Below are 19,132 nucleotides of genomic sequence, written 5' to 3'. Positions count from 1 at the left end.
GGGCAGGGTCCTTGAGGAGTCCACCTCATGGATCAATACCTTGCTACAGGGGCCCACAATATTCAGTAGCAGGATGGATCAGTGGCAATTGATGCAGTCAGAGACTGAGTGACAGTTGCAGAGACTAGTAGCAATCAGATGTTGGGGAGTGCAGTGCAAAGTTGGCAGCAATGCAGTTGGCACAAAATAGAGTCAGCAGCAACGCAGATTCTACAGTGACAGTGTATATGCTAGTAGCAGTCAGGGACTCGAGAGACGAATGCATCATACTGAACACAGTTGATTCAATATTTTGGATGCTTCTTAGTGGCAACAACAACAAATGAGAGGGAGTTGCAGTGCAGATGTGGTGTTGGCAGCAATATGGTAGCGTCAGCAACAACACAAATGCAACGTATATCAGAGTTGTGTAGTGGTTGATGGGCAGTATGGCTAGACATCAGCAGCGTGATAGGAGATGATGCAGAGACAATGTGTTGTGGCAGGGAGTGCAGCACTAGAACACATTCCTCACTAAGAGGGAGTGTTAGTTTTTGTAGCATCGAATGTGTTCTAGCCATGAAATTTGGTGGAGAGGCTAGAATACATGAGATCTCCAAAACCCAAAAATCGTTTCTGTAATCTACGTAGAAGTGTCTCAATTAGATTATTAATTGTTTTTTTAATATTTCCTAAGTCTAAACTTAAGGAATATGGTTAATTAATCTGTATTAATTGAGATAAGGCAAGAATAGTCTAGAAACTTACATGGATCAATCCAGAGATGATCCTAGCCATCGATTATGTTTTAATCTTTGTCGTTGGTGCTCCAACAATGGATTATAAGAGGAGGTTGATGTGGTGATGGAGAAGACACTTGAGCAGTTCGATTTCTTGGCAGATCAATTTCCTAAGTAGCAGCAGTCAGTTGTCGGAGAGAGAGCCAAAGATCGAAGCAGTGAGTGAGGGGCAGGGACAGTGATCCGAAGGAAGTTTTCCAAATCCAGAGAGGCAGCAGCAAGAGGGCCGAGTTATCCCAGTGAGGTAGCGCAAAGCTCTGCATAGTAGCTTCAGAGAGGGAAGTTCGATTTGTTGGAGAGAAAATTGTTCTTAGATCCAGAGGCCGGGCAGAGGTTCTAAAGGGCCAGAGAGACGAATTTCTCAGCAGCAGAAGGCATAACGACTTCATCAGAGACCAGTCAGAGGCTAGACGTCATAGTGACTATGCAGTTCAGCGCAGAGGGTGACGCAAAAGTTTCAGGAGGTCGAGTTCTCTGTAGGAAAGTTGTGTCGGGATTGCTTGTGGAGGAAGGGTAAATTTCATTGAATAATTTTCCCAGATTTTCTTGTTGTGGATTGCCAGTTTCAGCCATCCAGATTGTACTCAGATTTTCACTACTGTATAATAATAAAAACCCTCACTATTGCACCAGTTTTCCCAAGTTGGGTTTTTCTGGGGACATTTGACCAAAAATAATTGTCTCACATTTTGTGTGTGCGCTAGTATTTTCTCAGTTCCAACGCTATTTATTTCCACAGTTTTTATTTGTGAAGGTTGCAGTGTGATTTATTCAGTATTAGCCATAGCAAACTACAAATAAATTGTTAAATAAAACTAACAATTAGGAGAATAATTTCCAGTTGCTGCAATAGGATTCCAGTTGTGGAATTTTCACACCAAACACTATGAAGTACGTGCACCCATTTAACCTCCAAATCAACTGACACCCATCTCAAACTGAGAACCAAGGCTAGAAAATTCCATTGATGCAACAATGAATAAAGCTAATGTGAATCATACAACTCCAATGGCTTACCAAAGTTCCAAACTCAATCCCTCCAAAATGGCCCTAGCATTCCAATGTTCATTTTGAACAAGTCCTGTTAGGGAATAAGCCCTACCAACTCCATATTCAAATGCCTATTAAGAGAGAGAAGGTCATACTCATGTGCCAAGAAGTACCAATATTTCCAAAAACAAGTAGCAGCATCCCACAAATCTCACGAAAAAATAATTCCCACAAATCTCACGAAAAAAATATTCCTTTCCTACTAAACCTATAACATTGAAAACGAAGCAACTCTAGAAGGTAATTACCTTGAGACCTTCAACCCCAAGTGGTGCATCATGCCAAATCCCAACCTCCCATATTTCCCTCCATATTCCACCTAACCAAGCCTGGCAATGCATTCCATGCTAACTAGATGCTCCTAAATAAAAGTCATCCCAAAACCTAGAATAGATGGGGGTTGTCGCCCACTAAAAGGTAACCCATAGGAGGAATTTTTTCTCCCCATTGGTCAACTAACCAACGAGCAGTCCTATGATGATCCATAGATAGATTTAATTCAAATCTCTCCACCTATGCTTCGGTCAATGCTCTCTCCCATCTAGCATGCTTCTTGAAGGAAGGTAGGTTATGTATCAGAAGGTACACTAACCATTTCTATAATCATGTGCTTTCATTTAATGTTTTGGGGCATACTAAATTGGATCGCAGGTCAAGCTGGATGATTGACCTCTTTTGATTGTACACTTGTTCCCATGCTTCACCTGGGAGATTATCCATTTTCCCTAGTCTAGTGTGACCTCCCATGATGCCCTTTTAGGAGCGGCACCGATTGATATGGTATGCCCAAGGTAACACATACCTACCACCTTCCATGTTTCCCTCATCATCCACTTCCATTCTTTGGGTTGATTGTCATTGGTCATTGGGACTAGCAACTTTTATCCTTGTCTCTAAGTCAAAGCCCGAAAAATTTCCCTAAGAGGTTGATGCAATTGAAAGAAAGATAAAAGTATATGAATCCACAAATAAAAGAAAATGAAAAATGCAAAAGATTGTCGGGACATATAATAAGCATGTGGGTAAAAGCCTAACATGAGCTCTACCCCTCTCATTAGCCATCACCCAGTTCCTCAACATTTCATTCCCTATTTAAATAAGAGAATTTATGAATGTCCCAACCCTAATGAGTGAGAAACTACTACATCTTTAAGTGGTGTTGGAAAAACATAAAGCAAGTCGGGTCACCTAAGCTATGCAAGAAAGAAAGACAAATCATTAAAGTAAAAGGCACACTAAAGGGATAGAAAAAGTAGGACGAGGAAAGGGGTAACTCATGCCTACACGATTGCTCCTTCTTGTCATAATTATACTCAAGATGTTTGACCTCCTTCAGAGGGTACCATGGCTATGGTTGTCTTCCTCGAAGTCATTCCCATTCCATGACCACATTTACCACATGCATCTATGGATTGATGGGTCTACCTGTGAAATGCCTTTCCCCTTAAGGGCTAGAAGCACCTAATAATGCTACTTGCATAATCATCCTTAACATAAGTGTGGTAACTTGCCTACAAATCATGAGCTAGAATGAGATTTGAATGCAAGGCTTGTGTGAAGTATTTTGTTCCCTAATGTTGAATATGGTATACTATGATACTTTAATGATTTTTGTCCCTAACGATGTTGATCTCAACTAATATTGAGGGTATGTTTCAAGTGGTTCATTACACATGTAGCAGAGATCCCTTGAGGGATGGCTTGACACCTTTCATCCCAATGAAGAGGATGTATATCCTAGTTTGAGAGGACCCTAACCTTGCGGCCCCAACAGTGCCCTCCTGAGATGAGTGTTGGCATTTGAGGAGCCTCCAATGAGTATATGCCCCTTGGGACACCCCTAGAGCTTAAATGTTGAGCCAAATAGCCAAGGTGTTGGCTTGATTGATGATGTGCCTATATGAACCCAGGACATGCCTAGGCTAGCCTTATACTTGTTTCATGGATGTTGCCCTTTTCCAGAGCCCAGATGATGAAGCAAGTCACTTGAGATGGTTATCAAACCCTATGTTCATGCCAACACTTGATCCTAGGGCTGCTACGTCACCCATGCATGCCCTAGAACAGTGACATAAACCTCGTTGATGATAACGTCATGGTGGGGTAGATGTTACTTGGATGTACCCATGCGCTTTGATGATGTCTCTTGGAGTGAGGAGCACTCTTGGACCCACTTTGTCACTTGCTTGAGGGAGATGCCTACTTTTGGTGGATGACATCATGTTGGAGAGCCTCTCCTTCCACACGAGTGGAGGAATTATGACATATTTCTTATGTTTTATCATTTTGTAAAGCTATCTTAAGGTCACTTTTGACCTTTAGGCCTAGTTGAACACTCCAAGCAAACTTTTAGGGCTTTTTGTTGTAAATTAGTGAAAAGTGACTTGGTTGCCCTCATATAAATAAAGGGAAGTCACTTTCACTTATTCATCATCACACACACACACACCTCTCTTCTCTCTTAAGCAAGTGCACACTAGTCTTCTTCTCTTTTTTGCTTGGTTGCTATCGATGAATGATGGAGTGAATTGTTTGGGAGGGATATTTTTGCATGGAGAGACTATATTTGGATTGATGAAGTGATTCTTGATTGAATGGTGTAAGTTTATTGTCATTTTTCTTCCATTTTGCATGTAATTTTCTGAAATTAGGGTTTCTATTGTGCCATATTAAAAAGTGCAAAATCTTTCATGAAATCTTGTTTCTACATGTTATGCAAAATTTTCCATTCAAGAATCCATCAAAGGAACTTGTTGCATGCATCCTTTGACCTTAAATATCCTACTACAAGAAGTTGTTAGGGTTTCTAAGAGAAGATATTTAGTCTTCCACCCTCTTCATCCAAGTCCTATCATTGACCTCACCCTCTTTGACTCCATAGCCCAATTGAATAGAGGCACTAGTCTAGTTGTGGGATCACCCTTTGAAAAAAAATATTTTTCTTCTTTCTTGGTAACTACGGTTAGGGTTTGGTCTAAATCTACATTTTATAGCAATTTTACATCTATATGTTATTGTCTTATTGGATGGAGTTGCATTGAATAAATTTAAAAAGGCAAAAACTAGTATTAATTGCATGTTTTAGCCCTTAAAATAGGGTTGACAAATAGATATTTATTGTTATTTTATGCATTTAAAACCATTAATAAACCTAAAGTTTCCTTATCCCTTGCTTACCTCTTTGATAGCTTTAAACCTCTTGTTGATCTTATGATTTATGAGTTATTTCCTAGTTGTTATATGCTTTTGCATTTTGTATATCTGCATATCATAAAAACCCTAGTTTATAACAACCCTTTTGTAGTCTATTGGGGCTAGTGGAAAGTATACTTGAACATTTGTAACTCTTATCTTGGCCTTCATAGGTTTTGTTAACATCTTCTCCCATAACGATTAGGCTCTTATCACCTTTGAACCCTCCTTTGTTGAAAACTTTTCTAGTTTATTTATTTGCAAGATCCTTACACTGTCATTTGGCTTGGAACCCTAGTCATCTAACCTCTAAGTCTTGCCAGGGAAGCCTCCCTTGTGGGGATAACATCCAACCACAAAATAGTAGGAGAGAGGTCATTGAGGTGATAGTGGCGACTAATCTGTTTGTTGTCATAAGACCTAGGTTGCCTAATGGGGCTTTGCACTAGGCTTGCTAGATTTTGTCGTAATAGGGGGAAGAGATTATATCAAACAATGGCAATCTTAAAATCCCCCTGCAAACTACCCATATGTTATGCTAACATCATCCTATGTTAAAAGATACCACAAAGCATCAACCTTTAAACACCTCACCACACATTTGGCAGCAAAAGTCAATGTTTCACTAATCGTTATTGGGATATTATCGGCAAGGGGAAAAAATCGTAATATACAAAAATATTCATCTTTTTTCAATTTTTTTAATATCTAAAGCATCTACAACATAAAATAAATACATTGACACATAAATATGATAAAAGAACTAATATATAAGATGTGTAATATCATTTCTAGTGTTACATCACACATAACAATGAATCATGTCCTGAATAGTAAGTCCTGACTCCTGAGTCCCAAGTCAGCCTCAAAATATCAACAAAAAATATAATAATGTATCTCATATCATGAGTCATAATGTCATATACAATGAAATGAACCAAATAACTAAAGTCTAATACTACTGATTTCCTCTGCCCCTCTAGATGTAGATGTCGATGGAGTTGGCAATGGACTCTGCTGTGCTCTAGACACTGAAGAACTAGGAGCTACAAGAGGTAGACCATGTCCTCTACTGGTGACAGGGGTAGCTTGTGTCACCTCCTCCTCCTCATTGAAAAAAATTAAAAATTAAAAATAGAAATTAAAAAATAAAATAAAAATTCCCACGATTTTTTCATAAAGATCGCCGAAATATAAAAAAAAAAAACAAAAAAAACCATGTATTTATCGCGCAATAATATCGCCAGTTTCAAAAAACCGCGATTTTACGATATAATCGTGATTAGTGCAACACTGGCAAAAATAGAGCCCTAAGTGGCAACATTAATCAAACCAACCCCCCCCCCCCCCCGCCCCCGGCAACAATGGGAATAGTGCACACATCCCAGGAAACCAAGGAAGACTTCTCTCTCCATCATACTTTGACCACAAGTAAATTTGCAAGATCTGAGCTAGCCACCAAAACCGAACCCTGCTAAGCAATATGAAACACAATTATGTGCCAGGCCTACAGGATTCATCCAACCACAAAAAACTTCCAAACAAATGGGAGGTCCTTATGATGCCAAACATGAAGTTTCCTCTGTGATAGTTGAAAACACCAATCCCACATGTATACTATCGAAAGACCCATGCCCAAGGGAGTATCCAAATACTTATTAATTAACCAGGGCCAAATATAAGTTCAAGACAAGGGAATCCAATCAGGAGGAGAGTCCGACCCTACCAGCCAAAAATTAGTGTTGTGGTCACTAACCATAGCACCGTTTGCTAAGCAGAATGATTCTAAGATGGCATGAGCACCATTAACCAAACTTCTCTCGGCATTAATTGACAGAAGGGAATCATCAACAAAATTATTATTGACCATCTCAAAGTCATCATTGAACAAGATACCCTTCACTTGCCCCTAAAGATGAGTAGCCTCCAACAAATAGCCTAAGGCATCCACTATCAAGACATACATATATGGGGCCAAGAGACACCCTTGGCAATAGACTGGTGAAGAAAAATCTAAGGGGGCAATGAATTGCTAATCGATACAAAAGTCAATGCATTAGTGAACAACGTGTTCATCTATGAATAAAACATAGTACATAAATTCACCTAGTGATGGAACAAATTTACATTATTTTCAATGTTCACAAAAATTAAAATCTAATGAGCCATCAAGCATGCCTTCAACCATACCTTAACCATTTAATGCTCGAAGGCCCTTCTCTCTAATATGTCCCAATATTTGATGCCATAGCATGGTCTTCTCTTAAAGGATGGTATGGGTCTTGTCTTCTTCACTACTATCCTTAGGAACAATACAACATTTATATCCATTGTTAAAAGTGTTTCCCAACATGTATAGATTTTAAATCCAAACTCCCCTCATCAACACCATTTCTCCTTGAACCATCTTGCATGTGTCCTCAAATACAGTATGCACACCTACATCACCCATCTTACTTACAAATATCAAGATTATAGTCATCTCTATAATGTATAGAACCCCAAGGAGCATTCTAATCCTTCCATATTTGAGCAACTACTTGAACCTTCCACATCCTATGATTTTGGCTATCCAGTCATCTCCTAGGAAAACATCATCTCCATTGTACTTTTCATATTCACAAACTCACTCCCTATTAAAAATCATATGAAATGAAGCACTCAAGTCAACCAACCATACATCATGATCTGCATCTGTACTTCTAGATGCAAAGTAAATATCACCTCCTTCTTCTATGGATGTTTTCCTTTCTATGGAAGGAACATCATCAAATCCCTTACTATTATCAACATTCTTAGATATGCAATATTTCTTATAACGCCTAGCTTTGCCATATTTCCAACATTTCTACCTCTAGATCTAGATCTATCCCCTAAGGAGTTATTTTTTTCTCTCTTCAGACCAATCTATTACAGATAAATTATTCTTGGCCACACCCTCCATAAACTTTATCATCAATTCCTCCTCTAATAACAAGGATGCAACTACATTCTCAAGCTTTAATGCAAATTGAGTGATGATACCAATTGCTACAATTGGATAGTCCCAAGAGTTTGGTGGAGAACATAACAAGGGAATACACTTATATTCTTCCTCCATCTTAATATCAACAAAGAAAAATTGACTTCCCAGAGTGTTCAAGGCATTTATATGTTGTGTCCTGGAGCCACCATCTTTCATCCTAAGATGATATAACTTCTTTCAAAGAAACAACTTATTTACTGGGGGACTTTGATTGATCCAAGTTCCTTAGTTTTTCCCATATTTTCTTTGCAGTGTTTTCTCTAGAGACAATTGGCAACAACGAATATGAGAGGCAAAGTCATCCCTTCTTTCCATCTATTCCCAATTTCTTTTGACATACTAGTAGGTTTTGTACTTGGATCCACAACAAACCATTGTTCTCTATCTACAAAAAGATCTTCCATCTTTATTTTCCATAACTCGAAGCTCTCGCTATTAAACTACTCTATTTATATTCCTGAATTTCTTTCCATTTTCTTTACATGAGATTCACTACACAAAGCTACCACTCAAGCACAGGTTTATCATAGCCCCAAGATACCTTTGCTCTTCACAAAATGAGCTAAACACTAGCAACAAAGGTTTCCCTAAGGCTAATAACCTTGCTCTGGTACCACTTGAAGAGTTTGTTACACTTGTGCAAAGAAAGCAATAGTAACAGAATCTAAAAACTTAAGAATAGCAATGGGACACACAATATACAAAATTTATCTTAGAAACCCTAAATTGAGAAAACTAGCCAACTTGAGAGCCACACATTTGTCTTTTTCATTGTATTAACATGTTCACAATACATAGTATAAGTATTCTACAATGTCCAAAGCCCCAATCCCTTAACCCGAATTAGACTACAACCTTAATTCCTTAACCAAAATTAGTTTAAATTTGGGGTAAAAAGCACAAAACAAACAAAAAATAGAGCCAACAAAAATTTTGAAGGCACTACCCACAAACCACTAGCCCCCATGTTCCTTGACACCCCTTTTTCTTTGGGAACCTACAAAGTATACAACATACATCCAAGAACCACATCCTCCTAAAGGGCAACATAATAAAGATCCTCTTCAAGAAAAAGGTGTACCTCTTAAAGTCCACAACAAGCCTCATGCAAACCCTTCCTCCCTTTACCGACCATCGTCTTTCCCACCCCTACATGATTTCACAATATGGCATACAAAAGCCTCCCATGAAATAAATCATCCCTACTCGCCCATCGACCCTAGAGAAAGATTCTAAACTCTTTGAACAAGGGCCTGGAAATCCACTAACTTCAAGTGAGAAATATTTAACTTTAAAAAATTAGGTGTTGAATCCACTGAATTACCCACTATAATGACAATCTAAATAGAAGAATCATGAAACCCCATAACATCCATCGGCACATCCACTAGATGAAGCCTACCTAAGAATAATATGTCCTCCCTATATACCTAATCCAACCTAGCCTACACCTTGTCCCATCCTTATCTAAAGTTGGCCTATTACCCACCATTTTGTGGGTGATATCCCTAGGAAAAAAAATCTCCATGATGGTCCTCAATCGGCAGCCAACAGACTCTGGCAACCACCAACTAGCTTGATGTCCCATTTATCCACAACCTGAGCTAGCCATGTGGTCCCTCACCCATCTATCATGATCGTATGTTTGAAGGTGGGCCTCCCAAACCTAAAGGTATGCCTTGTTATTTGGTAATTGAGTATTATGGTTTATTTATCATGGAAACCTTAAGCATGGATTAATGGGGGGATTCGGCGGAAAGAGTGGTCTAGGTCTGTGCTCTTGTCCCCTAGGTCTCTTTTGGGATGTTAACCTTGCACCCTAGTCCCGTGGGATCTCTTTTACTGACCTATTGGTTTTAGGGATGGTACTACATGGGAAACCCTAATTTTGGTTGCGTGGTCCCGCTCCCCGATTCACATTACTCCCCTTCCACTCATTACACCCCCAATCATCTCTCCTCCCACCTGGGTCCACATTCCTCCACTGGGTCCACATAGGGTCAACCACCCCCTCCCCTTGCCCCACATCTTGGGTCGGGCCTGGAATGATGCTCGGAGGTTGATGCAGCTAAAAGAAAAAGAAAAAGCATAATTGGCCACATTCAACAGGAAATTGTACCACAAAATGCAAAAGATGGTCAGGACAAAAGCATTTAACATGTGGGCAAAAGCCATGACATGAGCTCTACCCCATTCCATGGCCATCACCCTACTTCCTACATGGCCCTTGATGAGCCTCCTTTATCATCATTCAAGAACCCATGATTGTCCCAACCCCCGATGGGCGATGAACTGCCCCACCTTATAACAGGGTATCCACTGCTATACTTTACGCATCATGTTCTCATTACCTAGAGCCCCGAGTAGTTAACAAAAGGCAAAAAGCATATGAAGAAGGGTGGAAAAATCAAGGCCGGGGTAACTCATGCACCATGATTGCTCCCTCCTACACATTATTTTACTAGCTTCCCTTCTATTAACTACTCTTGTACCATGGCATGTGATCTAGGTTGTCCCCTTTCATTCCCTACCCCATTCCATCATTATGCCACATGCCACGACCATTTGAAGGAGGTACCACGGCCATACCACTCCCTTTAGAGGTAGAAACCACCTAATAGGATGCTTGGTTAACCCTATTTGGAGTTGGGAGACATTAGCACATGCCAAAGCCCACTATGGAAGGGCATGCCATTATGAAGTGCTCACTTGTTATCCATGGTTTATAAACTCTTTTACTTGATTTCTTTAATGACTTGGTGTGCTAGAAGGCACGGGGATGCATTAGATCTTATGCAGGATTGTAGGTGGTTTCCATTTGGGTTTGGTCTCCCTATACGAGGTCCTGACCCCAGAGGGCTACATTAACACATGTAAGGTGTGTGTAGAGAGCCATGGGCCTCCACAGCAACAAACAACACTCCATGGATCCCCACAACCATTCAGAGATTGCTCGTGGTTCACTTATTGGACGAGGAAGATGCACCTGATCCATCATGCCCAATTGGCCCCAAAGTTGCACCATACACTTGGCAGATGATCCAGAACTTTCACAATGATCTGGCATCACCTATGCCTCCATCCTAGCCCTTGTAGGTGATCTACAGGTGTTAGATCCATCTTCGGTTTGTTTGGAGACCCATGAGAACACTTGTGTGCCCCCACATGTCATTTGAAGCACAACAAGTTTAGTATGTGGAGAACAAGGGGCCAACTCCTTGTCCACTACTTTTGGGAGTTCAACTACACATTATGGAACATATGGACTCCATTAGGCCTCCTCCAAGGCCCAAAAACATGCACTATTCATTATTCAACCTCTTGAGAGGCTTATTCTTTTGTTTATGAGCTAGTTTGGTGGGCTTGTCACCAAAAGTTAGTTATTTTGCACATTATTTTATTGTAGGGGCTAATGTAGGCCTAATTAGATAAATCAAACTCATTAGAAGTGTATAAATACAAGTGATGTGAATTCATTTTAGCATCATCACTTGGTTGGACTTGTATCTCTTTAGAGAACTTCACTATCCTTCTTGGTGGACGAAATTTTGGAGCATGGAATGAATTTTGATGTTTGGATCATTTTCTCTTGTCTTGGAGCTTCTTGTTTGGCAATTTTTTTATGGTTGGATATACTCTAATACATTTAAGTGCAATTTTAATTCTATTCTTTGCTCTATTTTTGTCACATATATTGTTGCTGGAATTTCGCTATTCTAGGCTAATTTGTTGCATCTATTGTTGCGAAAATGTGGAAATTTTGTTTCTAGATAGTTATGCTTCATGTATGGGCCATGTATGATGAGTGAACATTTCTAGGGATATTTCATGGTTGAAATTTATCTTGATATGCCATCTTTCAAAACGAAGTATAAAGTCTTTGAAGCTGCTCTCCTTTGCCCTAGTGCTAAGTGAAGCTACCTTTAAGGCCTCCTTTACTAAGAAAATCAAATTCGAACTCATAATCATTCTTGACTCCAATCTCCCCAAAGGATTAGGCACTGGTCTACCATAGGTGATCACCCTAAAACTTATTTTTCTTCACCTTCTCCTCTTCTTTCTAGGTGTAGCCCCATAGGTCACCTAAGGCATCGAGTATCTCACAATTTGGTCATCCAAATACCTCGGTTTTTGGTCCACAACTGCGCTGGTGTGTCCTCAAGAAGCCCTCCAAATTTCATGATATTTCGATGATGGGATCTTGAGATATCGCAAGCCCTAGCTCAAAGACCAATTCTTGCCCTTGGTTTTCCTTAAGCTAGTTACCTCATAGGGATCATTGTGCCACCTTTCATTGAAATTTTTTTCTTTGATCCCCTTCTCTTCCCTGATTAGGTCAAGCTCATCATTGGTTGCTAAACCCTCCCCCCCTTGACCTAACCTGAGGTCCATTTGGTCCTGTGTGGTCCCATTTCCTATCAAAGCTAACTTTTCAAGGATCACTTAGGAATCCAAGTTCCATAAGGATTTTGAGGAATAGGAAGCTCCATTGCATGACATACTCCCTAAACCTAACCCTCAAATCCTCATCAACCTTTCCTAGAAAAACCCTACACCTTGCTTACAAAGCAAGCAAACCCTAATTTTGAGTTTCTCCTTGGAAATGGTGATTGGAATCACTTCTTATCCATTGCATTGATATATTATTTGTAAGTGAGTCCTCATACCGGGTCTCCTCCCATCGGTGAAAGTCCGTAAAAAGTAGGGAGCCTTGGCTGAGGTGATAGTGGGCTAAGTCTCCATTCCTGCCCTTGTCCTAGGCTCTAGCAGTTGCCCCTTTAGGATTCCCTTTAGGATCCCTGCTAGTTTGAGCGGTAGCATAGCCCAAGTAAACCACCTGCCATAATCAAATCCCATTTATTTCCAATTGGGGTTAAACACTTGAAGAGCATATTTGCATCTAGACCTCTTACCTCTCAACTCCACTAATGATAGAACCTACACCACCACCACGATCACCCTCCCCTTCAGCCATAAAATTACCCCCAAAAATCCAATCCACAATTAGAAGCTATCTAGTCCTAAATTTGAGCACTATGTCAACTAAGGTTGGGAGTAGATGACACGAAAACCTATCAAACAGTATAGGACCATCAACATGATCCAAACGCAACTATTCGCAGGGTCCAATACATCAGCCACCACAACGTTCTACATATAGGAATATGGAGAGATCAAAACACCCCTACTCTCATAACAATGATCCGAATCCCAAAAGGTGCCATTCCAACAATTCATCTAATTTGAAAGCCCAAAGGTAGTTGATTTAACCTCCTATAAGAAGATCACATCCAATCAAAACCTCTATAAAACACCACAAACTATTTACTTTGGAGTAGGACCATCAGCCCCCACACATTCTAAGAGAGTAAAGAGAGTTTATTTTTAAAGGAAGATGGAGCCCTACACTACTAAATTGGTTTGTCTATCACAAACCCCTCCAAGGTTCACGTACACATACCTAAGGAGTGCATCCCTATATGATTTCACTCGTGGCTTGGGGCTTAAGTCTCCCTCTAAATTGTCCACAGGAGTAGGGGAAGAAACTTCCCTTTGCTCGTTAACTTAAACTGCCACCAATCCTCTATCTCCATACTGCTCAATACTAGGCACACAAACTCTTCTTTGATCAAAGGGTCAAAGTTTTGCCAAGACTGCCCAACCACCAAGGAAGAACTGCTAACCCAAGGGGCAGGTTGAAACGGTAGTCCACTATGAATCTACATAAATGAAGTACCAACTGTGCCTGAACCACTAAACAGAACGCTAACTACTCTTGAGCCATTAGATGAAGTGCCAACTACTCTTGAACTAACTATCAACAATGGACTATGGCACCCATCACCCTACCCCAAAGCCACCCATCACCCTACCCCAAAGCCACCCATCACCCTACCCCAAATCCACCGAGGCACCTATTGTCATGCGTTGAGAAATCAAGGGTACATAAAACATCCCTCACTTTCCTTCCCTAACTTGGGTGTATGAAGTAAGAAATCTTGAATAAGGTGATCCCATCCCTACCATGGAGAGCACATATATGGTAAACTAAGAGATTGCCCAACTACCAAGGAAGAACTACTAACCCAAGGGGAAGGTTGAAACACCTGTCCACTAGGAATATACTTAAATGAAGTGCGAACTATGCTTGAACAACCAAATAGAATGCTAATTGCTCCCAAATCCATCAGAGGGAGTACCAACTACTCTGCAACCAACTGGGACTATGGCCCCCAACACCCTACCCCAAAGCCAACGAGGTACCACCTGTTGTCATAACCTTGAGAAATCACAGCTGCACAAAACATCCCTCACCCATCTTCCCCAAATTGGGCCTACAAAGCGAGAAATCTTGAATACGGTGATCCTATCCCTTGCATGAAGAGCACAGATTCAGTAAATTAAGGTACTGCACCTTCAACTAGGGAACCCCATCAATGGTGCACATAAAGATGAAGGGGGAAAGCTTTTGTATTAAATCCACCTCCACACATACCCTCAAATTCACATGGAAGGAGTTGTGTCAACTATCAGGGATGAGAACCTTACTAAACTATGGAGAAAACAAACCAACAAAGGGACACATGTTTGCAGGTGAGGCTAAAAATTCCAACCAAAGCAAATAGTGGGGTTGACTGCAATCATGAGAGTTGAAATTCACACTCCAAGACTGAACATATGCAGAAGAACCCACAGTTTTCCCAGTACCAAACTACAAGATATTATGGGCTATGACATCAGAGGTCAACAGCAAACCAACATATTTTGATCCCAAGCCCCAATAAGAATTCATGGACCTCCCTGTAGCTTTCCAGTTCAGAAGGCACCCACAGTTTTAATGCTTCATCCAACTTTTGATGAAAAAAACCGGATTGTTCCTCCAATTTCCAAGTACCCTCAAAGTATTCCATGTTGTCTACGATGAGAAAATTGAAATTATCTAGATCCATAACCAATATGGTACCATTCTGTACTAAAGGTGCAAGGGAAGTTCTGCATGAAACCCCTCAGCCTACAGTTCTATGTTAGGCTGCATCTATCATGCTGAATCAGAGTGTTCTCCATAGCCTTCACATCCTCTACACACACAATCACTAGAGAGGGTTGTTGAACTATGGAACAACATCCAGATCCACCTACAAAGGGGATGCTCCTTTTAAAGGCTCCACTACCCCATCCCTGTATACACCCATTATCTTCATGCCAAAGCTTAAACCCACAACTAACTCCTCTTCCATGGTGACAACATTCACCATTGAGAGAAGAGGAGGCAATCCTCCTTGCACTTGTTCAAACTAGAAACACATCTCCCATAAACTTAGCATTCACAGATCTAACCACTACTCACAAGGAAGCATCACTATCAAAATGGTTAAGGACGATGTACTCTAAAGGAGAACACCCCCTGGAATTAGTTCACCTTCAATATGCATTTTCCCAACCCTGAACAAAACCTCAAACACGGCCCCTAGAAAAAAAAAGCTCTTCAACTCCAATGTGCCCTAGCAACCCTACCGTACAAATGGCTCACCCAATTGAGTCAAAAAATTGCCCATTAACTATATGACTAGTAGTCAAACAGCCTCTCTCCTAGTGATTTAACTACATGTACCTTTTCTTGTGCGTCCATACCTGTTGTTGTACCCATGCAAGTTATCCCTACTGTTTTACCAGAAAATGTCTTTTCTTGTGCATTCGTACATGTAACCATGCCCTGCCCATGTACACATGTCCCGGTACAATCAGCCAGATAGTGCTCTCCATCACGTCCTCGACTCTGGTTACGGATTGTGGCCCCAAAACAGGAAGAAAAATCAATTGTCCGACCTTAATCAGATAAACTGTTTGTTTCAATAATGCCCCTGTTATATTTACTTCATTGCGAAGTTTTATTTTGTAGGTTAATACATATATTGATTTCACATTCTTAGAAGTCCCTATGTGCCAGCTGAGTTCGCAATATTGTTCACACATCGCTCTCGAGTCTTGCTGGACTATCATGTTTATAGTTTAATATAAATGCAATCCTTGAAACGGACATGTATGCTATTGTACTTGCTCCTGTGTGCATGATTTGGCATGGAATAAACAAGGACCGAAGGATAGTGCTCTCCATCACGTCCTCCACTCTGGTTACAGATTGTGGCCGCAAAACAGGCAGAAAAATCAATTGTCCGTCCTTAATCAGATAAACTGTTTGTTTCAATAATGCCCCTGTTATATTTACTTCATTGCGAAGTTTTATTTTGTAGGTTAATACATATATTGATTGCACATTCTTAGAAGTCCCTATGTGCCAGCTGAGTTCGCAATATTGTTCACACATCACTCTCGAGTCTTGCTGGACTATCATGTTTATAGTTTAATATAAATGCAATCCTTGAAACGGACATGTATTCTATTGTACTCGCTCCTGTGTGCATGATTTGGCATGGAATAAACAAGGACCGAAGGATAGAATGCATACCATGAAGCAAGGTTCATATGGACAGGCTTTGTCCTCTTTTAAGTACATTCGAAAGCAGGTGCTAATAGCCTTTTACCATTCACTCCCCACTTTTAAGCAGTTTTGTTAGATTCTTTTGGAAAGGGAGATTTGGAGAGTACCCAAGTCAACTAAACCACTATGAACAAAAGTGTAAATGAATATGCAGTGATGATTGAAATTTTTTAATTAGCCAATCTATGTATCCCAAAAACCATTTCCAACAAATCAGAAACTTATTTTCAGAATTTGAAACACTTCCAACCCCCAAAAATCTGGAAACAGTTCTATAATGCCAGAAACTGCGGCTCCGCAGTTTCCAGCAGTTTCTACAAAATGTTTACTAACCACTGAAAATCCAGAAACTGCCAGAAACCACAGGCATCTCTAGCATTTTTTTCTTTTCGTTCTCTATCATAAAGTTAAGTGAGAAAAATAAAATAAAATAATACTACCTTAAAAAACGGTTACAGAGGTCTGATTTTTGCCTATAAGTTTACTAGAAAAAGTCTGATTATGTGTTGCAGGGGTCTCATTTTGCATTATAGAAGGTAGATTTAAGTTATAGCACCTAACCTTAAGTTGCTAGACTCTGATTCTCTATAGCAGTAATCTGATCAGGTGCTGAGGCTTGAGCTGTGTGCTAGTTGATCGTTTGATGTGAACTAAGAATGATCTATATGTCCACAAACTGTGTTCAGATTCTACGCCCAAAAGCTGCGTTCAAAGACGATTATAACGTATGTACAAAATATGCTACCGGTTTGATTTTGAATTTTAGTTATTAAAGAAATCCCGTTGTGTGTTGCATGTGGTCTGATTTTTCATTACAGAGGGATGATTTTGAGTTATAACATCCAGTATAAAAGGAATTATGAATTTAATAGTTGCTAATAGATTTTATTTTTTAAATTTTGTTGTCATTTTTTAGAAACGGTTTCCTAATCTTTCTCCATTTTCTACAGTTTTCTATGCAAACTACCTGGGATTATCTTGATTGCAGGTTGAATGCATGGAATCTGGAATCTACAATCTAGATAAGAATGCTCATGCAAACTATCTCAATGTTGTGGATACATTTGGACCCTTGCCATACCCATTCTTCCTACTGCATGTTCCTGGTCTTCGATAATTAGGAACAGATAATGGCCAGTGAACCTCTAAATCCAATGCTACTGTGGGCGACTAATAAACATAAGAGTTGTATTTGAGCCCTGAAATTCTTAAGCTCAAAAGAAAAACCCATCATGCAAATACTGAATTGTACATCTATATTTACACCCATTTATAGATTGTATGATACAGCCATACACAATCTATATGAAAAACTATCTCGCAATTTCAAATAGGCAAATCTTGGTGACTGAGTCTAATTTATTTAATTCCACTTAGAGTTGTTTTTCATGACCTTGAGTCTAACCAAGGCTGGTGATATATTTTAGGCTTTGATTGCTTAGTGGTGGAAGAAAGATGAACACTGAGAGATACCTGATTATCCAGTAACTGTCCCAGTAATAAACTTCTCTGAAACGTGAGCCTGGAATAACCACGCCGTCGGGTAAAGGAAGGAGTGTATGTTCATCAGGCCTTTCTGCAACGCTCTTGGCCACTTTCCTGCTCAATACTTTCCACAGTGAGTGCACCTCCAAAGCCCATTTACGAACCTCCTCGTTCACGACTCCGGGCAAAAATCCCTCTGCCTCTGCCTTAAAATCTGGCGGGACATTGCTTACCAAATCGCTTCCCACCGCGCCGAAGTACTCATTGAGAAAACCGTTGAAACGATCTGCCGACAGAGTGTTGGCGCTTGGCAGGCGTTGAAAAGCCCGTTGGGTTTCGGAAAGATTGAAGCGAAGAGGCAAATCGACATAGTGCTTGGGGTCGAAATTAGATGAACCGAAGGTGGCGAGTGCAGATTGCTGGACTTGTTCCAGAAATGACAGCAAGGCCGAAGATGGCACCACGGGGCCACTTTTCATGCACTTTTCTCCGGCTGCCACCCGCAACAATAACAACACACACGGAGTAAAGAAGATGAGTTTATTAATGGTGAACTTATGGGCCAAATTGGTAGACTTCTTCTCGTTATGGGCTTCCATTGTTTCAGAGGGATATTGATATTATTACATGTAATAGCTCAGAGCAATCCAGTCCATGGACATTCTGAACCGGCTTTGCTCTACATATAGGCATGTGGGGAATTCTGTGAAAAAGCAAGAGCTGTTGTCAATGTGACGGTATCGATGATGGTTGGGTGGGACGCCCTGGAATTGAAGCTTTCACACAACGGTAAGGAAACGTGGAATGGCATCCAGAAGCAACAAAAGCAAGACGCAATTCGGCGTGCTGTTTGTAGTTGACACTTGACAGTCTCAACCTTGCGAAGGATTCGGGTCCGGTTCTAATGGTTTTTTTTAACTTTGATTTGAGATCAACGATCAATTTGGTTGGACGATGACGACAAGAACGACAATATCATGTTGTCTCTATGTTGCCTTTTTTAATTTGGCGTTATTTTGATTCCGCCGGCCAACATAGTTGACTTTGACAAAAATGTTGGCAGAGCGGAGAACGATTGTGAGGTGAGAATTTTAGCAGTTT

At 40.3% G+C, this 19,132-nt stretch overlaps 1 protein-coding gene across 1 annotated transcript in view; it reads right to left on the bottom strand.

Moving 5' to 3' along the window:
• The window catches only part of TRE1 (trehalase 1), a 218,148-nt gene extending 199,262 nt beyond the window's left edge, over positions 1 to 18,886 (bottom strand). Inside the window, exon 1 of the mRNA XM_089384393.1 lies at positions 18,020 to 18,886. Coding sequence (XP_089240519.1) covers positions 18,020 to 18,630 — 611 coding nt within the window. The 5' untranslated portion in view covers positions 18,631 to 18,886. The remainder of the gene's footprint in view (positions 1 to 18,019) is intronic.
• Positions 18,887 to 19,132: the final 246 nt, after the last annotated feature.

The sequence above is a fragment of the Pinus tabuliformis genome, chromosome Q (genome assembly GCF_031772625.1).
Source record: "Pinus tabuliformis cultivar Carrire ecotype Pingquan chromosome Q, CPIR1, whole genome shotgun sequence".
Lineage (NCBI taxonomy): Eukaryota > Viridiplantae > Streptophyta > Pinopsida > Pinales > Pinaceae > Pinus > Pinus tabuliformis.
Note: the sequence above shows the minus strand (reverse complement) of the source record. Positions and strands in the feature narration are given on the sequence as shown.